At 42.1% G+C, this 24,750-nt stretch overlaps 1 protein-coding gene across 8 annotated transcripts in view; it reads right to left on the minus strand.

Annotated features, from left to right (window-relative positions):
• The window catches only part of ENAH (ENAH actin regulator), a 155,599-nt gene extending 149,225 nt beyond the window's left edge, over positions 1–6,374 (minus strand). For 7 of the 8 annotated variants that reach the window (XR_003436142.1, XM_027122305.1, XM_027122303.1 and 4 more), the window contains exon 1: positions 5,766–5,865. Coding sequence is in view for 6 of the 8 variants with exons in the window: in XM_027122305.1 (XP_026978106.1) it covers positions 5,766–5,770 (5 nt within the window). In the remaining 2 variants the exon portion in view is untranslated. Of the gene's footprint in view, positions 1–5,765 lie in introns of all 8 variants that reach the window. The other variant, XM_027122304.1, reaches the window with a different exon arrangement.
• Between the last annotated feature and the right edge of the window lie 18,376 nt (positions 6,375–24,750).

Genomic DNA, 24,750 nt, shown 5'->3' on the forward strand with positions numbered 1-24,750 from the left:
GAGAGAGAGAGAGAGAGAGAGAGAGAGAGAGAGAGAGAGAGAGAGAGAACGAGAGAGCGCCTTACCAGAACCTGGTCATAATGGCACCCTGATCTCAAGATTTCCAGCCTCCAGAACTTTGAGAAAATACATTTCTGTGGGATTTTGTTACGGCACCCTAAGCTAATACATCTTCCTTCATAAATATCACAAACTATCCAATTATTGGTATTTTAAGCGCTAGGAAGAATCAAAACAAAGCAGTCATTAAGTAGAGTAGAAATAAGCTAAACCAATAGACATGCATAAGCTTGCTGCTCAAACATATCTGCAAGTCCCATGATCAAAGAGACTAAAAAACAGAATGATGGCCATTCTGTTAATGGAGAATTTAATGAGAAAGTCAAGGAAAGCCGGTATCTTCCAAAAGGGCTTTGGAGTTAAGACAAACCTGAATTTGACTCTTTCTGGCTACTTCTGAGCTTTTTGTTCGAGTGAGAAACATACTCTATTTGTTTCTGAACACTATTACTGTGGTCAGGATGCTTGTTTTTGTTTGTTTGTTTCAATTAAATAACTTTATTAACATTTACTATATGCCAAATACTATTTTACATCCTATAATACCCAGTACACCTTCTAGAGGTGCTCCAAAAATGGTGGTGGTTATTGTTAGTACATAGATTCTGGAAAAGGACACCCCAAAGTTAAGCATTTACATGAGCACCCACTATTTGCCTAATATTTGGCTGGTACCGTGAATATAAAAACGCTGTCCTACCCTCAAGGAGCTTACAGTGAAGAGGGACAGATAGATCCAGATCATTATAAAACAATGTAATAAATGCAATGGCCAAAAAACATGCAAAGTACATAGTAACACAAAGGGAGAGCTGGGAGGTAAATAAATTAAGGACTACTTCCCAGAAGGTCTGACAAGGAATCCCCTGTCAGAGGAATCCCTTGTCAAGGAATCCCTTCCTGATTTCTATTCCAGAAAACTTCATAAGCCCTTACTAGGGGAATCATTCACTGAGGTACAGCCTCAGCTCAGATTCTCCCTTTTAACTTTTACTTCCACTCAGTTCCATCTGTCAGTTTCAAAGAAGGGGGAGAGGGGCACAGGAAGAGTTTAAGTATCCTTTTCCTCCCCAACAACTGCATGAAAATTGAAATCACATTTTTCCAAATCCTTCTTATGCTTATGATAAAGACTGGGTGTTTTACAAGTTATACAGTCACCCCAGATTTAAGCTGTGTGTAGGATAAGTAACCAAAACTGTCAGTCCAGTATGTAATTTCTTCTCTACCAGCCAAATGGGCCTGCCAGTTATTTTGCTTATTCCAACTGGGCTAAAAAGGTATCCAAAACCTTGACTACTGTAAAAACGGGTAAATTTTCTTCATTAATCCACATTCTTATTCAAGATGTGTTCACGTAATACCTACAAGGCAAAACAATGCCTAAATACAATGCACTAACATTCCAAAAAATGCAAATTTGGCTCCTGCCCCTAAAATTAACGTCTGTGAGAAAGTCACACATCCAAAAGCTACAAGCATAAAGGAAGATGTGGGCATAGAGACTACTATTTGTATCCTTTCATGGGTATCTCACTTGACATCTGACACAGCAATCCCTGAAATAGAATTATCTCCATTTTTATCTGTTTTCTCCATTAACAAGTCAGCATATAAACCCTGGATCTTCTGAGCTCTGACTGTGCCACACTCTAAAATGTATATTACATTTAAATGAAGGTAACAAAACCACAATAACTACTTCAAAGACTAAATATACACACAGGAAGGAAACTTAAAGATCGGTTTCCTCACCTATAAAATAAGAAGGGTGGATTAGATCACAGATGGTTAAATAATGAGCATTCCAGGAAACACTCTATTGCCACTCTCTGGGACCCTCATCCCAATTAAACATTACTAATCGTGGCACTTTCTCACCAAACCCAGAAATGCAGCTATGTCCTTATCAACATGGCAGCCACTACCAGCTGGGAGTAGATAAGCAAAACATAACCTGCTTGCGGGACTTCCGTGGTGGCGCAGTGGTTAAGAATCCGCCTGCCAACGCAGGGGACACAGGTTCAAGCCCTGGTCCGGGAAGATCCCACATACCGCGAAGCAACTAAGCCCGTGCACCTCGACTACTGAGTCTGCATTCTAGAGCCGGCGGGCCCCAACTACTGAGCTTGCGCGCCTAGAGCCCATGCTCCACAGCAAGAGAAGCCACTGCAATGAGAAGCACACGCACCGCAGCGCAGCTAGAGAAAGCCCGCGTGGTAACAGACCCAACGCAGCCAAAAATAAATAAATAAATAAAATTTTAAAAAAAAAACAAAAAACCCTTCTTGCCACACTTGGACTGGATGAGGTGAAGTTAAATACCCAAAAGACTTACGTAACTAGTCTAAAACAGAACTAAGCCCTAAAACAAAAGACGTAATATAATTGTATAATGCTTACAAGTACACAATACACACTCTTTTCCATTATCATTTGATCCTTAATACCCAGTAAAGAATTATCCCTATTTTTACATATTTTAAAATACAGATCAGTGAAATAATGTGATCAGCTCAAGGTCAGCCAGCTAATAAGTGGCTTGGATGAATCCTCACAACTCCACAACACCTTTTTCCATGAGGAAGTCACAGAGCAGTGAGTGGAAGCCTGGACTATTTAATATGGACCTAAGAATGTCAATCCAAAATCTTCTGAGCTCTTCTTCGCCACTAGGCTACATGCAACTATTTTAGATCAGACAAGCTCCTCTTTCTATCAAAATAAGATCTTGAGTAACTAACCAACTAAGTAAAAATGTAATCATTTAAAAGGCATACACTATATTAATATTACATATATACACCTACCTCAATCATAAATCTTATACTTTTGAAACATTACATAAATGAACAATAAGAACAGAACCCGACAGTCGGATGTTACACTAACAAAAGTACCAGTTTTTTGGTTCTCAACCCTTTCACTGTCTTATGTAAGAAATACACTTTCTCATTTCTTAAATTCTTATCTGTAAGCAAAACATTAACAAGTCATTCTATATACAGCTTTTTACAAGTACAGAATGCCGTTAAGATTGTTTCACGAATGTAAAGTATTATTCTGTTTCCTTCTGTATAGGAACTATTACATTATACCACAATGAGCGTGCTATTCCTGAAATTACAGTCATTTGAAAGATCTTATCACAAATGCCTAAACCGCCAACATATTTAGCATATCCTCTTTTCAGAATCCTGACCAACTTAAATGGAAATTCCTACTCATGCACTCCTATTTCCGGATGGCCTTTAAAACATCAGAACTACTCCTTAATATAAATAAGAGAGACTCGACTTAATAGCATAACATTTATGTCCTACCATACTTGAAAGCATCATTTGGACTAAGTCAAATATGAATATAACCTGAAGAGCCGTTTCTTAAGCACCAAAATATCCCAGAGCTTTTTGCAGCCAGCACAAGAACCTTTTACTTTCATACCACACCATCCTGCTTTTACAGGTATCTAAGGAAATGTGTATATATGAGTTGTACAAACCACCTACCAAATAATCCAATGCCTTCCAAAGTGAAAAGCTGATCCTCTTTTCTGCTCTTAAATTATTCACAATTAGTCTACAAAGAATTACTGTAGACTACCTGAACAAACTTTTCTGACCTGCGTACCATGTTCTATATTTATGCTACTGGAAAGAATCAGTGTGATTCATCCCTCTCTACATTTAATAAGGAATAGAGCAGGAAAACAGCTTAAAAATTACAAGTTACTTTTTATAAGAAAAGGAACTTTTAAGTGAAGACAATTTACTGTTGACAGACTCTCAACTATACATGATAGTGATCAAACTTCACTGAATACTTTTAACGTTTTTTTTTTTTTTGGTTCACAACCTCTGAGTATGACAACTTTACGATCATTTTATTTTAAAATATCCCACTTTCATTGTTTTACATTTCTCAATGTTGAGAAAATTTTACCCAAAGTTTGGAAAAATTTGATAAATTCTTGTCTGCAAGACTCCTATAAGCATTAAATCTTTAAAGCAGAGATCAACAATATGTTGTATTACAAGATGTTAACATTACAGATGTTTTATTATAGTTCCTGAGTCTTCAAGGACATCAGTAACTTGATTAAAAAAAACACGCTCAAATGCATGACTCGCATTTTTCAAGCCACATTTTATGAAGATTATGCTTTTTGGTTTGTATGCCATAATTACATTTTGAACTGATCCATTATATCTGAAAATAACTTGCATGTGAAATCACTAAGGAAAAGGGTCGCTTAGAAACACAGCATTAAAAACAAATTTTAAAGCCTTCAAATAAAGGTCTGTAAGTTGGAATTCAAGAAAAACATAATTCAAATTCACAGTAAGCTTAAGTGAAAACTCAACACAGCTTATACCACAAAAATATATATATATATAAACAATGTGGTAGTGTTCAACCTTGACAGAAAAAAAAAAGTTTAAAATGAAAACTACTTAAATTGAGAAAGAATTCCAATGACATGACATTTTCTTGCCAAAACGCAGGAATGTGTAGATTATATCATTCAAATCTCATTGTATTACATTATAAAGGTCTTGGCAACGGTTAGCCATTAATCTTTTAACACAAAGGAGATTCAAATCCAAATGAACTGTAAGACTATCTCTTCCAGAAGACAGAAATGGAGTAATTTACTTTATCCACAACTGTTTAACCTAAAAGGAAGGCCGAAAGGATGATAACGCAGAATGGATCAGCCTTCAGTCTACCAAGTCCCATTTCTCACGAAGTCTTGCACCAATCCGAAAAGAGAAGGTTAGGGACACAAAACAAGCTTAGGAAAGACTGAAAAAAATCTCCAATGAATGACACACCACATCACGGTTTATTCTCTTACACAATTGGAGAAACAAAAACGAAAAATATCACACCATATGTTTCATCGTATCAATTAAAAAAATATTTTACGGCCGTACCTTCAATTCTTTGGGGCTGAAAAAATAATTTAGCTTCTGTTTTATTGATTACAGAGGAAAAGGAAAAAGCAGCTGCTGCAATGCAACACAGGCTGCTACAGAGGAAGGAGAGAAAACGGTTTTCCAAACAAATCCCTCTCCCGCCCCCGTTTACACACCCCAAACAACTTACTTATCCCAGTCTTTCACTGTGTCCCCCCAAATATAAACCTAATAAATTCTTTCCCTTCCCCCACCATCGTGAAATTTCACCTTTCAGAGCTTTCACCTATCGCTACCAGAGCACTTTATTCCCCACAGAAATTTCGCATCTTTCAAACTTTTCTCCCTTTTTTAATTAAACACGAGAGTTTTGTTATAAAAGTGCACGAAATTTTTACATACAGACGGAAAAATACCTGTTTCCCAGCAACATGCACGCTTCGATTCTCGAACCCCTCCCCATCTCCCAGGTTTGGCTTGCAAGGCTGGTGGGGGGAGGGAGCCAGGAGCAAATTAAATTTAGGAAGGGAAATCCTGGGCGAAAGAGGAGCATTTGAGGAAAAACGGGACAACGTCGAAAAGAGGACCCCCCCCCCATAAGAGGGTTGGGGAGGATTACAAGAAAGAAAGAGAAATGAGAAGGGACAAAGGGGGAGGGGGGGAGAAAGAGACCAGAGACCAGGGAGACGCGCCGGGCCGGGAGAGGGAAGGCGGGGTCCGGGGAGAGCGGGGTCGCGGCTCCCGTGGCACAATGGCCCGCCGGCCCCCGCCCCGCGCGCCCCTCACCTCATGGTGTCGGCCGCGCTGAGGCTTCCCCAGCAGCCGGGAGACGCGGGAGGCGCCGAGCCGAGGGGGGTCTCTCCTCCAGGGGCGGGAACGCAGCTCGGCGCCGGGAGACAAGTGTCCAGCTTCTCCTTCGGGCGGCCGCGGGGCTACACCATCTCCTCGCACAAAGCCGAGGCGCCGGCCCGGAGTGGGAGAGAAGAGGGCGAAAGAAAAGCTGGGGAGGGGGCGGAGAGGCCGAGGCGCCGAGCGGGTCCCGCGGCCGCCACAGCCCCCCACCTCCTCCTCCTCCTCCTCCTCCTCCTCCCCCGGGAGCTTCCTCAGCCGCCCTCGGAGGGGTGCCCGCCGGGGCCGCGCGCCCGGCTGCAGCTCCACAGGCCCGCGCTCTCCGCGCCCGCCGCCGAGGCCGTGTGCAACCGGCAGCTGCGGCAGCCGCGGGAGGAGAGTCGGGATCGCCTCGAGAAGCCCGGGAGGAGGCGGGGCGCGCGGCGGAGGAACACGCAGGCGCCGCCCTCCTCCTCCCCTTCCCCCGGGGGCGAGGGGGCGGTGAGGGGGGAGGGGAAGCGGGGGGCCGGGCGTTCCCCTGCCGCCGGCCGGACCCCCCGCGGGACTGCGGAGAGCGGGGAGGGGCGGGAGCGGGCTCGGCGACTACGGGTTAGCAAAGGCTCTTTGTTGCTTTCCCACCCCGCCTTCCCAGCACCCTGGGATCGGGGCTGCTCACCCCCCGTCCGCAGCCGGCTAGGGTTCCTCCCCCGGGGTTGTCCTTGGCCGTCGTCCCCCCCCCGGTCGCCTACCGCTCCCCTGAGACTGGGGGAGCTCCCTCCCGGGCCTCCCCCGCGCCGGAGTGTGGAGACTGGGGCGCCGGGACCTCCCGGCGCGGGACCTGCGGCCACCGGCTTGCGAAGCCAGGGGGCGGCAACCGGGATGCGTGACTGGGCGCCGGGCCGGGGGACTCCGGATCTGCCCGTCCGGGTGCCCTCGTGCGGGGCTTGTCTTCAGCACGTCCTGTTGCTACCTCAGGAACGGGACCTGCCAGTCGATGGGCAACCCGGCCAGCCCCACGGCCCGCCCCAGCCGCGCGCCGCTCCCCGCGATTCCTGCGGGGTGGGGGGAGGGAGTGGCGTATAAATGTAAAATATGGTCATCATTGTTCGCTTCGCTCCTTTTCTTCCCGAGGAATCCCAGTGTGCTGTACCGATTTAACGAGCTGATATGCACACACCAAGTATAGGGATGACTTCATCCCCGAAAGAACGCAGCCAACTCGCGGGGAAACGCAGTCGCCGGGAGACGCGCGCTGCATCGTGTGCAACAGCGGGAATGGAAGAGAAACGCAGCCCGTGAAACCGCTTTCTATCGTCATTAGCAAAAAGGGAATTCCGGCCGCGGGAGGGGAAGAGAGAGGGGCGGGGGGCCGGGGAGTGATGTCAAATAATGATAGTTGAAAATTTTTCGTCATTCGTTTGGTCTTGAAATCACCTTGAAAAGGTAAACGTAAAATGCTGGCGAAGAAAACATTTAAAGTCAATGGCATGGGGGGCGGAGTCCATCCAGGAAGCCAGGATTTATAGTTGTGGGAGTTTTTAGGTATCGAAAAGCAAACCCAAAAATCAAATGAAAACTTAAACTGGACAAATTACAGGCCTCTTGTAGTCCCGACGAAGAGTGTGTATTTTTTAAGATGACTAGGATGGATCTAATCCAAAATGGAAGACCTGCCATGACTCCAGGAATCTATTCAAAAGTTTTGGTGTTTTATTTTAAGATGGAGGCACAATTCAAATTATAGTTTTGATAGTTGAGATCATTTACACTTCCAAAAGAAAAGTGAACAAGTTATAGTCATACTTGGTGAATGTCTGACTTGTCTATAATAGAACTGTGTGGCCCAGTTTTAACTATAAAAAGCTTCCCCATTTCAGACTCAATACCAAGTTATTTTCTTTTTGGAACCTGCAGCCTCAAACCAACAGTCTTATATACTCAATGACCTGGACCTATGGCACAGGACCAGAGTGGCCTCAAGTAGTCAAAAGGTACAGTGCCTCTGCTTAAACATGGTGTACTTGAACACTAATTTCCACCCACATGCCTAATTACAGCTTACCATCACAGAAGAGCATTTTATTCAAGGATCTCCAAGCACTGGAGAGAAAACAGCCTTGCCAGTCAAATGTCCTTGTTGCCATATTACAAGTAGAGACAGGGAAATAGAGAACACAAGAACTGGATGAGTTTGTGCAATAGGCACAATTAAAAACCATAGCTACTAACTATGAGGTTCATTGCCTTATCATAAATACTCACTGTCATTTATGTAATTAAAACGCATGCACCTCAAATATTCTCCAAATTAGCCAAAGAACATTTGCTGTGGAGGCTTTTTTCTTGGAAAAGTTATAATAAGACTTATCGAACCATCTTGGAAAAGTATTAAGACATATTTGACCACAAAGAATTCACACCAATTTGCCTTAGTTCATTCATAGCAATACAGTAAATCCAGCAGAGCTTATGTTTCAGGGAAAACTCTTACAAAGGGCCAAAAGGGGTGGAGATGTTGCTGTAGTGACTCAAACTATCTCCTCTTGCCAGAGACAAGAGGCAAGGATAAAAATGCTTTACAGATGACTCCATAACATAGTTCTCATTTGTGAAAGTTAATTCATATATCACATCATCTTTATCCTTACAGCAAATGTTCTGATGGTCTGGGCACCAAATTAAGCAATCCAAGTGGAAAATGCTGTTCTTATTGTCTATGTTTATTAAAAATGTACCAGCCAAGAATTTTGGCCGCCTACAACCATTTCCATCCTTTTGGATGGCAGCCCGCCAGCTCACAAGTTGGTCATACCATTGCCTTTGGATTTAGATATTGCAATGGGTGGCCTGACCTCCAAAGGTCATTCAGTGGAAGGGCAATTTGTTGGCTGTGACAAAATGTTATTGCTTCTTGTTCATATTTGGTTTAACAATAAAAGAGGGCAAAGGGAAACTTGAGCTAAGAAATCACCAACTAATTCTGGTCACAAAGGAAACTTTGTGGAATGTGTTACCATATAGAATAAAAGAATTTTAGAGATGGAAGGAATCTTAAGTCCAACCCACTCATTTTTCAAAAAAGGAAAGTGAGGCCCAGAGAGGTTAAGTAAATTGCCCACAGTCACACAGTCTCTTTTTGGTGGAACTGGAACTTAAACCCAGGATTTATAATTATGGGTCCATTGCTCCTTCCAGCACACCATACTGCCTGCCTATGGCATAAGTAAGTGGGTTAGACAGTAAGAATTAAAGCGGATTCTCTTCTCATAAACCCTGCTCTAAAATTAGCCGAGTTTGTGCTGGCTTGGCTGAATGGTGAAAATCACTTGAGTTTTTCTCTCACAAGGGCTACCCAGCCTGAAGCCCAATACCAGGCCCTCAGGTAGGCACCCGGATGTTTGGAAATAAATGAATGGATAAATGAATGAATGAATGAATGAATGCTCTCATCGAAGAGGAAACTCTTCATCAAAAGAAATACAGTCTAGGGACTTCCCTGGTGGCACAGTGATTAAGAATCCACCTGCCAATTCAGGGGACACGGGTTCAAGCCCTGGTCCAGGAAGATCCCACATGCCACAGAGCAACTAAGCCCGTGCGCCACAACTACTGAGCCTGTGATCTAGAGCCTGCGAGCCACAACTACTGAAGCCCGCACGCCCTAGAGCCAGTGCTCTGCAACAGGAGAAGCCAATGCGCTGAGAAGCCCGCACACTGCAACCAAGAGTGGGCCCCCGCTTGCCACTACTAGAGAAAGCCCACGTGCAGCAACGAAGACCCAACACAGCCAAAAATTAATTAACTAATTAACTAAAAAAAGAAAATAGTCACCTCTTAACACTGAGTATGTGGACCTCAACTTTGGCTCACAGAGCAACACCCCAGCTTAACACCACAATGGGAGGCCTGCTCCAAGCCCTAGGTGTGCACAGCGATCCCAAGTTGTTCTACACCTCTATTAGCAGTGTGCGTACGATGAAACAAAACATGCTTCTGTTGAAGATGGGTTTGCTGCAGGAGTGTTGTCAGTCTGGCTCTGAGGGTTCTCTCAGAACAGGCCTTGTTGAAATTCATCTGAGAGCATCAGTGTAGGCTTGTCCTCCATTTATGGGCATGAGGAGGATGCATGACTAATGCTGCTCAGCAGTGAGGAAATCATTGCTAAGGATTGTAGGCACAGTCTCCTCCATCACCCAAAAAAGGGTTCTACCCTGAAAATTCAGGAGTTACTTAGGGATGGGTGAGGACAAGAAGATAGTTTGGAGTGGATGTGATTGTATACTTTCTACTTATATGTAACAGTATTGAGTTTTCTTTTGTGGCAATTAGTGTAATTTTTGTTCGTTTTCCCAAGAATGGGAAAAAATAATGTAGAACATGATATTCCAGTAGAATTCAAGATATTTTTATTACTCATCTTTCAGCTTTAGTTGTCCATATATAATCTCGGTTCTAAAATATTATCAGGAGACAGACATTAGAGGAAACTATTTGCCTCTCTGCCATTTGCATTTTTCTTCTATTTGTCATTTTTCTCCCTTCCAAATTAGGATTTATTAAGCTAATTTCATTTCCTCTTCCCCAGAGTCTCTTTCTTTTCTTAGTGCCCCAGTGTTTAAACTTGGCAGGAGCTTCCTAAAGCCTGAACAGTATTGGAATAACAATTGGTAGAGGCCATATTCTATAAAATGCAAGGCATTATTTCCACAAAGTTCAGCTATGGTTGCCATTTAATGAATATGGCAGGTGGGCTCCATTTCTAGATAACAATCAAATCATGGTGCTTTAAGAACCGGATTGAAAAGAAGCATCACCATAACCCAATTCTGAACTCTTATCTCTTATTTTATAAAATCTAGCTGATAGCTTGGCAAGAAAAAAATGAGTGGTTGCCCTGTTTCTTGCATTGAATTGATTTACTTGTCCCATTGACTTAATCAAATTTGAGAATATCAGTCAGTATCCTAGGGACATTATGATTGGGTGACAACTGACCTTGGAGTATTTCCTCAAAGGAGATGAGGAGAAAAGCTAATAAAGAAAAGATTATTTTCTGGCTAATCACAGTAGAGAAGAAAGATCTTACCACTAGGATGTATCCCGTAAGAGCTGTCTAAAGTCACACTGCCTAATACCACATCTTTTATAGCTCTTATCCCACCTTTCTGGTAAGTTTCAAAGCTCATTAAAAATCCCAATTATCTTTCTCTTTGAAACTGTTGCTCAGCATGGTAACGTGGCCAAATTCTAGTTTGAGAAATTATCTTCAAAACTTAATTTTCTTGGGTTTAATGTCAAAATTCAATCTCTAGTCAAGTTTTCCTGAAGTCAAAAGAAAAGCAGCAATTATTAGAAAAATAATTTATGTCCCTAATCGTTAATACTCTCATTTGACCTAACATTCTAATGCTCTTAACTCATTTCTCATTGCTACCAACTTATGGGGAAATAAAATGGTGATATTGTACTCATTTTGTGTATTAAGAAGTCGAGTCCTTTGACCAAAGTAGCCAGTGGCTAAATATTCTAGTGGTAAATGAATCGAATTGCAAATCAACAGTGAAGGCACTTAATGGCCAAATTTACTCTCATTCCCCTCTTCTATCTGTATTGATGCCTGCTATAGATGGAAACCAACAGAGATAGGCTTTACGTTTGAAGGAACAAGTGTTCTTTGAGTCACAGGAATGTAAGAGATGAACATAGATAAGTGACTGGCTAGCCAATAATGATGTTTGCTAACCTGCTAGGCACTTACCTACATTAATTCAGTCAATCCTCACAACATTCCTAGAAACTGGCTACCATTACAGTCATCCTTGCCATACATGTAGCTCATGAATGCCAGGTACAGAAATGTTCAGAGAATAACCCAAATCATACAGCTAGGAAAGGGAAAGCCAGAAAGTCCTGTTCCACAAGCCACACTCAAGCTCTGCACCAGGTGGCTTCTATTTCACTTTACTTCTCTGATTAAAAAAAAGAAGACAACGACTCAGGTTCTACTTAGGAAATAGAACTAGCATAGTTAAAAACAAAGCAAAACACAAGTCACTTAATTCCTGATTCTGCTACAGCAATAGCCCATCTAGTAAATCATGACATTTGGGTTACCCAAACTATAAATAAACCTCTCCCTTAGGCAGGGATTTGTATCCCAAGTGCCTAGGCTTGTACCTCGTGCAATGCAGGGGCTCAATAAATGAGTTAACTGAGTCTCCAAATTAGGGAACTCCAATTAATAGTTCTTTCCAGAATGATAATGCTACTGAGAAGCGACCAGTGGTAATTCACTCATTCACCGCTCCTTCCCTTAGATATTCCAGCCATACAACTACCAGAGGTTAATAGAGCTTACAAAGGTCAAGTTTCCTTAAATCAATTTGGTGAACCAGAAACTCATATAGAAATGCTTAGAGTATATTCGCCAGCATTTTTTGTTGAATACAGGGCAATAAACGAAATGAAGCCAAGCCTAAGTGTTTTTAAAGGTGTTTAGAGAAGTGTCTACATACTCTTTATTAACATTCTAACTAATATCAGATAGCCTAGATAGGGAATACCATACCCCCTATGTGACCCTGTGCTATCTTTAGCTATGGTTGTTTGCAAAGCAATTGGCCGTAAAAGTCTTAGTCTAGGATGAGACTTAATAAAGTCTTTGAAAAGGAATCATCTATTTTTTCATTTATCTTCTTGTGAAAGACCTTTTTAGGACTTAAGTACTCATTGAAAATTTATCACCAATACCTATTGGCTACAATATTTTAGGGAAAGGCCTTGAATAGAACCCTGCTATCTTAGCTTCCTGTTCAGGCTTTCTTATCTAACTTAGGTGGCATTTTATATCTGTCAAGCATCTCATAATTAATTTTTCTTTAAATAGCTCCTGTTTTATGTGGGTTTTTTGTAATGTTGCCTTCACTGAGCATCTCATTGCTTTTCATTTTATTCAGTGTCTCTCGCTTGCAAATATTTCCCTTCAGAAGTTCACAGTCTGGTCTTTTCCTTCCTATTTTTCACTTTATTTTTCTGTCCTATTACTAATGAGACAGTGATTTTGATTTGCTATTTGAGTTATTTATATCTTCAGGCTTCTGTTTAATATCAGGTCTGGTTTGGCATTCCTTTCCTACTGAATGATGCCCAAATTAAGTTAAGAAACAATTCCTAAGAAAGCTGGCCTGGGATTCTTCATGTTCTTCTGGTATCCCAAGCACTGGACAGTCTGTTTGATTTTGAAAGTTGATGTAACTAGCTAAGTTCATAGTTTATATCAGGTTTGACTCAGTGAGTCCTTTCCAGAATAACTCTGTTCTAAAACTGGTTGGGGTGATACAAGTAGGGAAGGAAGAATTAAAGCAGTCTAGGTGGTGAGCAAAAGTGCATAAAAGTTATTGACATGCAGCAGTTTGCTGTCTTGGTTAACTCCTACTCATTTGACATCAATCCATAGACTATAAGGCATTTAATCCTCTCCTAATGATGGGGTTTCTAGTAAGAGGACACTAAGTGGAGTATAGTAACAAGAGGCCCTGATGCTGCATCTACCATATGTAACTACTCCCACCATTACCATCAACCTATCAAAGAACTATATTTAAAATAGATAATCAACAAGGACTTACTGTATAGCACATGGAACTCCGCTCAGTACTCTGTAATAACCTAAATGGGAAAAGAATTTGAAAAAGAATAGATGCATGTATATGTGAAACCGAATCACTTTGCTGTACACCTGAAACTAATACAACATTGTTAATCAACTATACTCCAATATAAAATAAAAAATATGTTTTTATTCTATCAAATAAAAGGAACTTTCCCCCTTTGACCTTCTATTCAGGTCTTTTTATTAGGTTTCTGATGGCAGCTGACAGAAATCCAATTCAAAGTAGCTTAAGAAAAAAAAAAGAAAAAGTATCTGTATATTTCAAGTATGATCTTCAGGCCAGCTAGATTCAGGGGTTCCAACAATGTCACCATCTTCATCTCATAGTTCTGCTTATCTTTGCCTTTTTGTTCTGACTATTGTGTTTTGACCTATTCTCTCCTACTGTGCTACCTACAATTTCACATCCTATCAGCACTGTGATCCCAAAGCTGGACAGTCCATCCAACCAGCAGGGACTCTGATTGTCCAGCTTGAGCCACAGCACCGTCCTGAGCCACTATGGGCAGGGTGAAGAGGTTCTTTAATTAGCCAGGACCAACTTGTGGGCCCTGTGGTCAGATTTTTTGCAAAATGGCCATTATAAATATTCTCTCAGTATCCATGCCTTTGGGTTGGACTCTCCCATACCTACTCTGAGCTTGGTCATGTGGCTTGTTTTGGCCAGGGAGACAATAGCAAATGTGACACAAGCAGAGACTTGTAAAGGCTGCCTGCCCTTGCTGGCTGCTCTTTGGAAACCAAAAATGAGATGGCCATATGAAGAAGCCTGGGCTGGTTTATCCACATGGATGAAAGGGAGTTGTCCAAGTTGAGGTCCTAGATCAACAGCCTGTCAACCTGCAGATTGTGAATGAAAGTTCCAGGGACTTCCCTGGGGGTCCAGTGGGTAAGACTGTGCGCTCCCAATGCAGGGGGCCCAGGTTCGATCCCTGGTAGGGGAACTAGATCCTACATGCATGCCACAGCTAACAGTTTGCATGCTGCAACTAAGAAATTCACATGCTGCAGCTTAAAAAAAAAAAGATCCCACATGCTGCAATAAAGATCCCACAAGCAGCAACAAAGACCTGGTGCAGCCTAAATAAATAAAAATATTAAAAGAAAAAACAAAAAAGAGAAAGTTCCAGACCATCCAACCCCAGCTGAGCACATCCAGACCAAAATAACTGCCCAGTCAACCCACAAAATCATGAGAAATAATGGTTATTGTTTTAAGGCCGCTAAAGTTATGGGATAGTTTGTTACACAGCAAAATTAACTGATACAACCTTTTCTTCTTCAAGAAGTTGCCACATTCTTTGAGTAGAGCAATGTCTGCTGCACTGAGAGGGAAATGTGTGACTAAAGTTCTTGCTCTAGTTGAAGGGTGTTCACTTGTGCCCAGGTTCTCTTATCAAGGGATGTTCTGAAGACTTCTCAGAGTCTATGTGCCTCTAGACACCAAAACTCTGCATTGGTTGGGTGGTTATTATACTCTGAAGTTCTTCCTCCAGAAGAAGGCAGAACCTGCAAGATGGGGAAGAATGCACAGAATGATAAAAAGGCAGGACCTCTTAGGACACCAAATTACAAGCACATAAGACAGGAGCTCTTGAGGTCATGAGCAAGAACTGTAATTTATATACCAGGCAATCTAGATTCTTGTTTCCCTCTCTGCTTATTTTCCTTTTGTTATCCACAAATCTTTAGCAAAAATCTTTTTTCAATGCTCCAAACTGCTCTCAGTTGGTCCACAAGTTATTAAAAGTTTTTGTTCATGTTCAAGTTCCTATGGGGGAGAGAACCCCTCTCAGGCCATCAGTTTGGTGGAAGAGGTAAATATGAGGAAGAAACTCCCCCCTAATCCATCAAACTCTTAGGAATCAGCTCCTACTCAGTTCTTGGCAAAGTTCCCAGTGAGGGACCATTGTCTATATATCATGGCTAAGGAGCCAGGCATGAATTGGGATGAAACCCATGTTTCTCTCCAACTTGATAAAGACATTGAGGTCATTCTTCAGAAGAGTTCAAGAAGGCGGTTTCTCTCAATGGAGGGAAGAAGGGATGAAGCAGATATTCCTGGAGGTCTCAGAGCAATATTTTAGATCCTGGCCTCCAGGCTTATAGGCAGCAGTCCAGTGAAATGACTGCAGTGAAGCAAGAGTATCTGATAGATCCAAGAAGGCTCTAAGAAGGGAAATTGGAGCTCAGGACACTTAGGTCTGAATGGAAATGGTAATCTCGGTCAGGAAGGGGGAGGAATGGATGGGAGTGGGAGGGGAGGCCCTTTAGAAATATCTGGGGTGCAGTGATCTGGAAGGGGTCCTGGAAACCAACAAGTTGCATATCAGTATACATATGCCCTTGTTGGAGGACCCCTGAATTTTTTTTCATTAGAGCCCCAACCACTCTCTGCTGCCCTGGAAAGGTTGATTGCATTGTAGTCCATTGCCAGAGGACAAGAGACCTATGTTAATCACTCCTTTTAAAAGGTTGTAATAGACAGAAAACCAGCTTGAACTGAGGGAATTATTTCTCATGTAATAAAATCTCAGGAAAGGCAGGGATGGCCAGTGTGCCAAATGGTCAAGGCTCTTTCTCTGTCTTGTTTCTACTTCTCTCTGAATATTAGCTTCTTTCTCTCAGATTGGCTTATTCACAAAGCTATAACACAGCTGCCAGAGCTCTTGGCTCACCTCTTACTTGGCTATCAGGGAGGGACATGCTCTGTCCCAATAAACTGTACGTGGGGGAAATGGAGATAGATTGTGATTGACTTGCTTGGGTCCTGTGCGCATACCTGACCCTAACACTGGCCAGGGGATGAGTACTTTGGTCCAGCTTGGGTCCTTGCCTGGCTTGAGGGCCCTCCTAGTACCACACCTCTGGAGGGAGGAAGAGAGGTTCCTGAAAAGAAGGAAGGGAATTTCCCCTGAAGACAGAGATAAAGCAGTTCTCAATTCTTCTGGCTTCCTGACCAAGTTCTGCTCCTTCCCAGGGGATCACTCCTTTAAAGAGTAACATGGAAAACAATAGAGTCTAAATGATGGCAGAGTGGCTATAGAATGAGTTCTGGGCAATGTCTCCCTCCTTCACTTTATCCTCCATCATATTTTACTTTTCCACATTTCTTTTCCTCTGGAAGTACACTAAAAATGTGAAAATAAGATACAAATGAAAATACAAAGGAACAAAGAAATGTCTAAGACCAGCATTATTAAAGATAACTGTTTTATGAAACTTAACTACATAGAGCAGAGACACATTTAAAATATAGAAAAATATAAAAATAACTTTTCAAATGGGTGAAAGGTGATGCATGCATCCTTAACATAAATTATTTCCAATTTAGTGGAGTTTATTAATACCCCACTAACATCTACTTGAGTTGCTTTTTGCTAACGTGTGGAACTGGGGCTCTGTATTATACTGGCTACTGAATTTTACTGTATAAGTCTCTCCCTTTGCTTGGCTGAATGGAATGGAATGGAATGGGAGATCCTTTCTATATTTGTTTCTGTCTGTGTCTTTTTTTATTATTTTAAGACATCAATTCATAATTAAATAGAACCAATGGAAAAACCTGCAAACCAGATCAACCGCCATGTTTTTAGTTTATTTTTTTAGTTTATTTTACCATCTAAGTTCAATTTATTATTTTAAATGAAATGTATTGTAGTATAATTTATATGTAATAAAATGCATGTGCATTTTATTGAGTTTTGCCAAATTTATATGCCCTTGCGACCGCCATCACAATCGAGGTATAGAACAACTCCATCACTCCAAAAACTTCCCTTGTGATTCTTCCTAGTCAATCCTTCCCTCACCCTCTGCCCCAGGCAACCACTGGTCTGCTTTGTGTTATTATAGATTAGATTTTTCACTTCCAGAGTCTCACATAAGTGTAATCATGCAGTATGTACTCTTGTGTTGACTTCTTTTACTCAACAGAACGCATTTGTGATTCCTCCATGTTGTTATGTGTATCAATAGATCATTCCTTTTTATTGCTGAGTATCCATTTTAATGCCATTTATCCATTGATATACATTAGGGTTGTTTCCAGTATTTAGGCTATGATGCATACAACTGATATGGACATTCATGGACAAGTCTCTGTATGGACTTTGTGGACTTTAAATACTGAAATGACGATGTTTTCATTTTTCTTTGGTAAATGGATTTGGAAGGGCTGGATCATATGGTTAGTGTATATTTAACTTTATAGAAATCTGCCAAGATATTTTCCAAAATTGTACCATTTTACATTCCTTCTAGCAGTATATGAGCATTCCAGTTGCTCCACATCCTTGTCAACACTTAGTATGGTCAGCCTTTGTAAGTTAAACCATTCTAGTGGATATGTAGTGTTATCTCATTGTGATTTTAATTTGTATTTCCCTGATGACTAATAAGCTGAGTATCTTTTCATTTGCTTATTGGCCATTCATATATCTTCTTTGTTCCTCATTGCCACTCTTCCACATTCAGGCTCTCATCATCTCCTGTTTAGAATGTAAATTTCTAACTCATCTCCAGTGCAAACCGAGGTCTGATCATATTCCAGCCCTATTTATAAGCCTTCCACGGACCCATATTTTCTTGGAATAAAATTCACACTTAGCATGACATTCAAAGTTTTTACCAATTTAGCCACACGAGACTCTTTAAGACCAATTTCCTGATATTCTTCTCCCCTATCTTTTCTCCCTGCACACTTGCACCTTACACTGTTGACCATTCCCTAATCCTGCCATAGATGCTCATGAGTTTGTAGCTTTGCTCATGTTGTATATTCTACTTGGGTTGCCCTTTGCTCTTCTCTACATGAATACAAGAAATGCTCATTCCTCAAGGCCCAGCTCAAAAGTGTCTTCTTCTGGGAAGACTTCCTGACCTCCTCAGGTAGAATTAACAATTATCTTTGTGCTTTGGTAGCACTTAGCCCATGCTGCCATCAAGGTCCTCACCACAGTCTGCTGTAGTGACGAGCTGTGGGGCTGCCAACCTCTCCTCGCTGGAGTTTAATTCCTTAAGGACAGTGTTGGTGTCTTATACTCTTTTTTGCATTCGGAGGGCCTCACATTAACTCCTGCTTGCTAACCATGGTTGCTTGAATGTGTGGATAAATGACTGGGTGAATAAATGAAAAAAAAATCTGCCTTTAGGCAAGTTGTTTACCCTCTCTGTTTACCTCTCCGTTTCCTTATCTGTAAATTGAGAAAGTAAGAATAACTGATTTATAATATCTTTCCAGTTCTAATGTTTCTAAAATTCTATATTTACTATTTGAAATCCAGCAAAATAGTATATTTCAACGTATTCTGAACTGGATGATGGATGAAGTGGTGCTAATTAGATAATGGTGGATTGTCACTGACTCTGATGCTTAAGGAGCAGCATCTTATTCACTATGAAGTGACAGGAGGAAAATAGTGGGATTCTTCACAATTAAGTTTGCTAGCAGATGTAATCATGAAAAATTGCACAGTTTTAGTCTAAATCTACAATGCAGCAGCAACAGTACACTCTCACATTTTCCTATAAATTTGTGCCTTCATGTTTCTGTATGTTGTGTTTTTTTTCTTCTTTTACAGTTTGAGGGAAGGCAGAAGGAAGAAGAAGGATAATACTTAGGAAGATATAGTCTACTTTTTAGCTGTATAGTGACAATTAAAACAATCTAGTAATTATTACTTAAATTGTAACTTGCAGTATCTATAATCTTTAAAAAAATGTTGTTTACTGAAGTATATCATGTTAAAAATACATGATGAAGAAATTTTTTCCATATGGAATATGACAATTATTGTTTCAAATAATACAAATTATCTACCTTTTTTTAAAGTGTACATACTGCTTTTTAAAATTATTTATTTATTTTATTTATTTATTTGGCTGCGTTGGGTCTTTGTTGCAGTGCATGAACTTTCTCCAGTTGTGGCGAGTGGGGGCTACTCTTTGTTGCAGTGCGCGGGCTTCTCATTGCAGTGGCCTCTCTTGTTGCGGAGCACGGGCTCCAGGCGCGTGGGCTTCAGTAGTTGCGGCTCGTGGGCGCTAGAGCTCAGGCTCAATAGTTGTGGCGCACGGGCTTAGTTGCTCCGCGGCACGTGGGATCTTCCCAGAGCAGGGCTCAAACCTGCTAAGAGAAGTTTCTCTTCCACATGATTACCCTGAAGCAGTCTATGATAGCTTCTTTTTTTTTTTTTTTTTTTTGGTACGCGGGCCTCTCACTGTCGTGGCCTCTCCCGTTGCGGAGAACAGGCTCCGGACGCGCAGGCTCAGTGGCCATGGCTCACGGTCCCAGCCGCTCCGCGGCATGTGGGATCTTCCCGGACTGGGGCACGAACCCGCGTCCCCTGTATCGGCAGGCGGACTCTCAACCACTGCACCACCAGGGAAGCCCCTATGATAGCTTCTTAACTTCGTCCCAGTATTATAGCATTTGTTAGCTGGCAACAGTGAGAGCCAAATCCACAATTTGGATTTTGAATTTAGTAAGTGGTAAATCATTTGTAAGACCCAAAATACTCAAATCTACAGCAGCAACAATATCCTTCCCAAGCATTTCAGAAGGATCACAAGCACACTGCCAACACTTATTAATTGTTCTATAAAAAGGCACACATGAAGGCATGAGCCCCAAAGGTCTGATGATGCCAAAGCATCATTACGATTATTAACTGTCAATTAACTCTGAAGCAAAAGCTGCTCATGGAATTACATAATAATCTTCCAGGGCATCTTCATATTTTTTAGGAGTCTTTGTCCAAATTAGGGATTTTCTTCCTCCTCTGACAGTTTGAATGCCACATTGAATTGGCCCATTCTGCATGTCTCTTTCCCATATGTAACAGATCAATATTCCTGCCATTTAGAAAAAAATACCAGACCAGAAATAACTCTCTGCGTGTCTGTCTTTCACCATCTATAAAATGGGAGTAACAGTCTTAGGAAAGGGTCTACCCAGTGGGGCGCCTGTAAAAACAGGTTTAATTATTTTCTTAAAACTCTACAGTATCCCTGAGAAAGTCCAGAACATGAATACTTCCCCAAAAGATAATAAGAGGTGATTATTTTTTAAGGATTCTTACTGTACAGCTATTAAAAAGTATGTATCTGAAGATTATTTAAAAATATGACATGGGAAAATGCTCTTAACATATTTTTTTAATAAATTTATTTTTTAAATTAATTTTTATTTTTGGCTGCGTTGGGTCTTTGTTGCTGTGCACGGACTTTCTCTGGTTGTGGCGTGCGGGGGCTACTCTTCATTGCAGTGCGCGGGCTTCTCATTGCGGTGGCTTCTCTTACTATGGAGCACGGGCTCTAGGTGCGTGGGCTTCAGTAGTTGTGGCATGTGGGCTCAGTAGTTGTGGCACGTGGGTTCTAGAGCACAGGCTCAGTATTTGTGGCTCATGGGCTTAGTTGCTGTGTGGCATGTGGGATCTTCCTGGACCAGGGCTCAAACCCGTGTCCCCTGCATTGGCAGGCAGATTCTTAACCACTGTGCCAACAGGGAAGCCCTCTTAACGTATTATGAAGTGAGAAAACCAGGCTACCAAATTGTAAGAATGGAATAAGGCCAATTTTTAAAAATAAGAGTGGATAAATCCATGAGCATTTAAGGCAGGATAAGAGAGTGGTCAACAGTCTAAAGTGTAAGCGTATGAGGGGTTTGGGGGTCAGGGGAGAAATGATAGGGAAGAAAAATAACAGGAAATATATATATTATATATTTATATATACAATATACATAATGCATACATATATAAATATATATTTGTGGTGGGGGAGTGTATAGAATGGGGGGATATGAATACAAATGTTAAGTTATCTCTAGACAGTGGCATTATTTTCTTTTATTCACTTTTCTATAATTTCTAAATTTTCTACAGTGAATATATTATTTTATAATAAAAAGTTATTTTTGAAAAATCTTTTAGGACTTCCCTGGTGGTGCAGTGGATAAGAATCAGCCTGCCAATGCAGGGGACACAGGTTCGATCCCTGGTCCGGGAAGATCCCACATTCTGCTATTTAAAAGAAGCCTATAATCAGGACTTCCCTGGTGGTCCAGTGGTTAAGGATCCATCTTGCAATGCAAGGGATGCCCATTCGATCCCTGGTCATGGAACTAAGATCCCACATGCAGTGGGGCAACTAAGCCCGTGAGCCACAACAACTGAGCCTGCGCTCTAGAGCCCATGAGCCACAACTATTGAAGCCCACGTGACCAGAGCCATTGCTCCGCAACAAGAGAAGCCACCGCAATGAGAAGCCCATGGACCGCAACAAAGAGTAGCCCCCACTCGCTGCAACTAGAGAAAAGCCCGCGCACAGCAATGAAGACCCAAAGCAGCAAAAAAACAAACAACAACAAAAAAACTTAAAGTAACTGATTATAGGGTTCTTTTTTTTTTTTTGCGGTACACGGGCTTCTCACTGTTGCGGCCTCTCCCGTTGCGGAGCACAGGCTCTGGATGCGCAGGCTCAGCGGCCATGGTGCACGGGCCCAGCCGCTCCGCGGCATGTGGGATCTTCTCGGACCGGGGCACGAACCCGCGTCCCCTGCATCGGCAGGCGGACTCTCAACCACTGCGCCACCAGGGAAGCCCTAGGCTTCTTTTTAAAAAATATTTATTTATTTATTGGCTGTGTCGGGTCTTAGGTGTGGTACACGGGATCTTTTGTTGCGGCATGCAGGCTCTTCGTTGCGGTGCGTGGGCTTCTCTTTAGTTGTGGCACGAGGGCTTAGTTGCCTCACGGCATGTGGGATCTTAGTTCCCTGACTGGCATCCCTTGCATTGCAAGATGGATTCTTAACCACTGGACCACCAAGGAAGTCCCGATTATAGGCTTCTTTTAAATAGCTAACTCCTCTATACTACATTTATAATATGATTTTTATTATCACAACTGCTATGCAAAGTGAGACACACCTGCTTAACTTGTTATTGCTTCATATAGGAAACACCCCACTGATCCAGAGGTCTGAAAGCTGGTAGTTTTCACTATATAAAGACAACTAAGAACCAATAAGTAAGCAAAAAAGGCATTTGACAAAAAATAACAAGTGTTGGCAAGGATGTGAAGAAGTTGGAACTTTTGTGCATTGTTGGTGGGAATATAAAATGGTGCAGCTGCTAAGGAAAACAGTATGGCAGTTCCTCCAAAAATTAAGAATAGAATTCCTACATGACCCAGCAATTCCACTTCTGGTTATATACCCGAAAGAATTGAAAGCAAGGAGTCAAAGAGATATTCGTACGCCCATGTTCATAGCAGCATTATTCACAATAGCCAAAAGATGGAAGCACCCCAAGTGTCTATCAACAGACGAGTGGATGAACAAAATGTGGTATACGCATACAATGGAACATTATTCAGCCTTAAAAAGGAAGGAAATTCTGACATATGTTTCAATACACATGAACCTTGAGGATATTATGGTAGGTAAAATAAACCAGTCACAAATGTCAAATATTTTATGATTCCACTTATGTGAGCTACCTAGAGTAGTCAAAATTCGGAGAGACAGAAAATAGAACAGTGGTTGCCAGGTGCTGGGGAGGAGGGGGAGTAAGGGAGTTATTATTTAATGGGCACAGAGTTTCAGTTTTGCAAGATGAAAGAGTTCTGGAGATGGGTGGTGGTGATAATTGCACAACAATGTGAATGTACTTAATGCCACTAAACTGTATACTTAAAAATGATTAAGATGGTAAATTTCCTGTTATATGTATTTTACCACAATTACAAAGAATAACAACAACAACAAAAAAGCTTATGTTGTTTTAAAAATCAATGTACAAAAGCTCAGGCACTTAAGTGAGGATTCAGGCTAACATTGAAACTGTTTTCAGTCTTATTTATTAAGCAGTTCTGAGAAGTTGGACCTTCTGGCTCCTTGGCCCTATGCAAATTAAAGTTAGCAAAAAAGAAAGAGGCCTCAAGAGGCAGCTCTGGATGTGACAGCATGGCAAGCCAGCACCTGTACAAGGGGACAGGAGAGGAGCCCCACAAACCTTACAGGTCCTAAACATGGAATATTAAGGGAGTCTCAGGAAAGAGGACCCAGAGCCATATCCAGTTAAATTAAAGGGAATGCATCTAGAATATTTCAAAAACAACAACAAATATTTAAAATTTGCAGTTTGGGTTCTTAAAAGAATAAGTTTCAGTTACCTGGAATAAGTTCCAGTTATAAGTTCACCAATAATCGAGAAGTTCATTGGCCTCCCCAACGCTAGACAAAGGAGGTGTTACTTGTCCATTTGTTTGCAGTCCTTTCAGTAACACCACAGCCAGGCCAGCCTCACGATCGCCTAGGTTACAGTCTCTCCGGGAAAGCTTCATCCATTACCGCTCGCTCTCAGTGCTTCCTCTCCAGGCACGTGCCTCTGCGCCCCGGATCTCGGCATCGGACCTGTTACACGCCGGACTCCACCTGCGGCATCCAGCCCTCTCCGGGGGCCCTCACGGGGCAGCTGCAGGTGCGGGACGCGGCTTCTCTCCAGCATCGTGGGTCAGGCATTAGGAGGGAGTTCACGGACACGTTGAGATCTCAGACTGCACACGCTGCTATCACTCAGTCCTTTCTTTTTTTTAATGTATTTATTTGTTTATTTATTTTTGCTGCATTGGGTCTTCATTGCTGCACACGGGCTTTCTCTAGTTGAGGCGGGCGGGGTCTACTCTTCATTGCCGTGCGCGGGCTTCTCATTGCGGTTGGTTCTCTTGTTGCGGAGCATGGGCTCTAGGGCACGCGGGCTTCAGTAGTTGTGGCACTCAGGCTCAGTAGTTGTGGCTCGCAGGCTCTAGAGCGCAGGCTCAGTAGTTGTGGCACACGGGCTTCGTTGCTCTGCGGCATGTGGGATCTTCCTGGACCAGGGCTCGAACCCATGTCCCCTGCATCGGGAGGCGGATTCTTAACCACTGTGCCACCAGGGAAGTCCCAACTCAGTCCTTTCAATGAAAGGGAATCCTGCCCTTTTTTCTTTCTTTCCATTTGGGCCCAGGATCAGTAATCATGTTTAGTGCATAGTATTTTAAAAAGTGCCCAAAGATCACTTTTGGCTGGTCACAGCAATTGGTCACCAGAAGCAGAGAGCTAGAACCCCATTTAGGGTTGGGTGACTTTGTTAGAGAAATCAGTTTGGAAGTATTGGAGAAATGACCAGCTTTACCCCCCAAAAAGTAAATGCTACAGTTTTGGCACAGAGAGAGAGACAGAGAGAGAGAGAGAATGTCCAGGTGTGCTTCAGTAAGACGTGTAAAGACTTA

This window comes from Aethalodelphis obliquidens, unplaced genomic scaffold (assembly GCF_003676395.1).
Source record: "Aethalodelphis obliquidens isolate GAN/ISIS:26980383/991018 unplaced genomic scaffold, ASM367639v1 scaffold24, whole genome shotgun sequence".
NCBI classification, from domain to species: domain Eukaryota; kingdom Metazoa; phylum Chordata; class Mammalia; order Artiodactyla; family Delphinidae; genus Aethalodelphis; species Aethalodelphis obliquidens.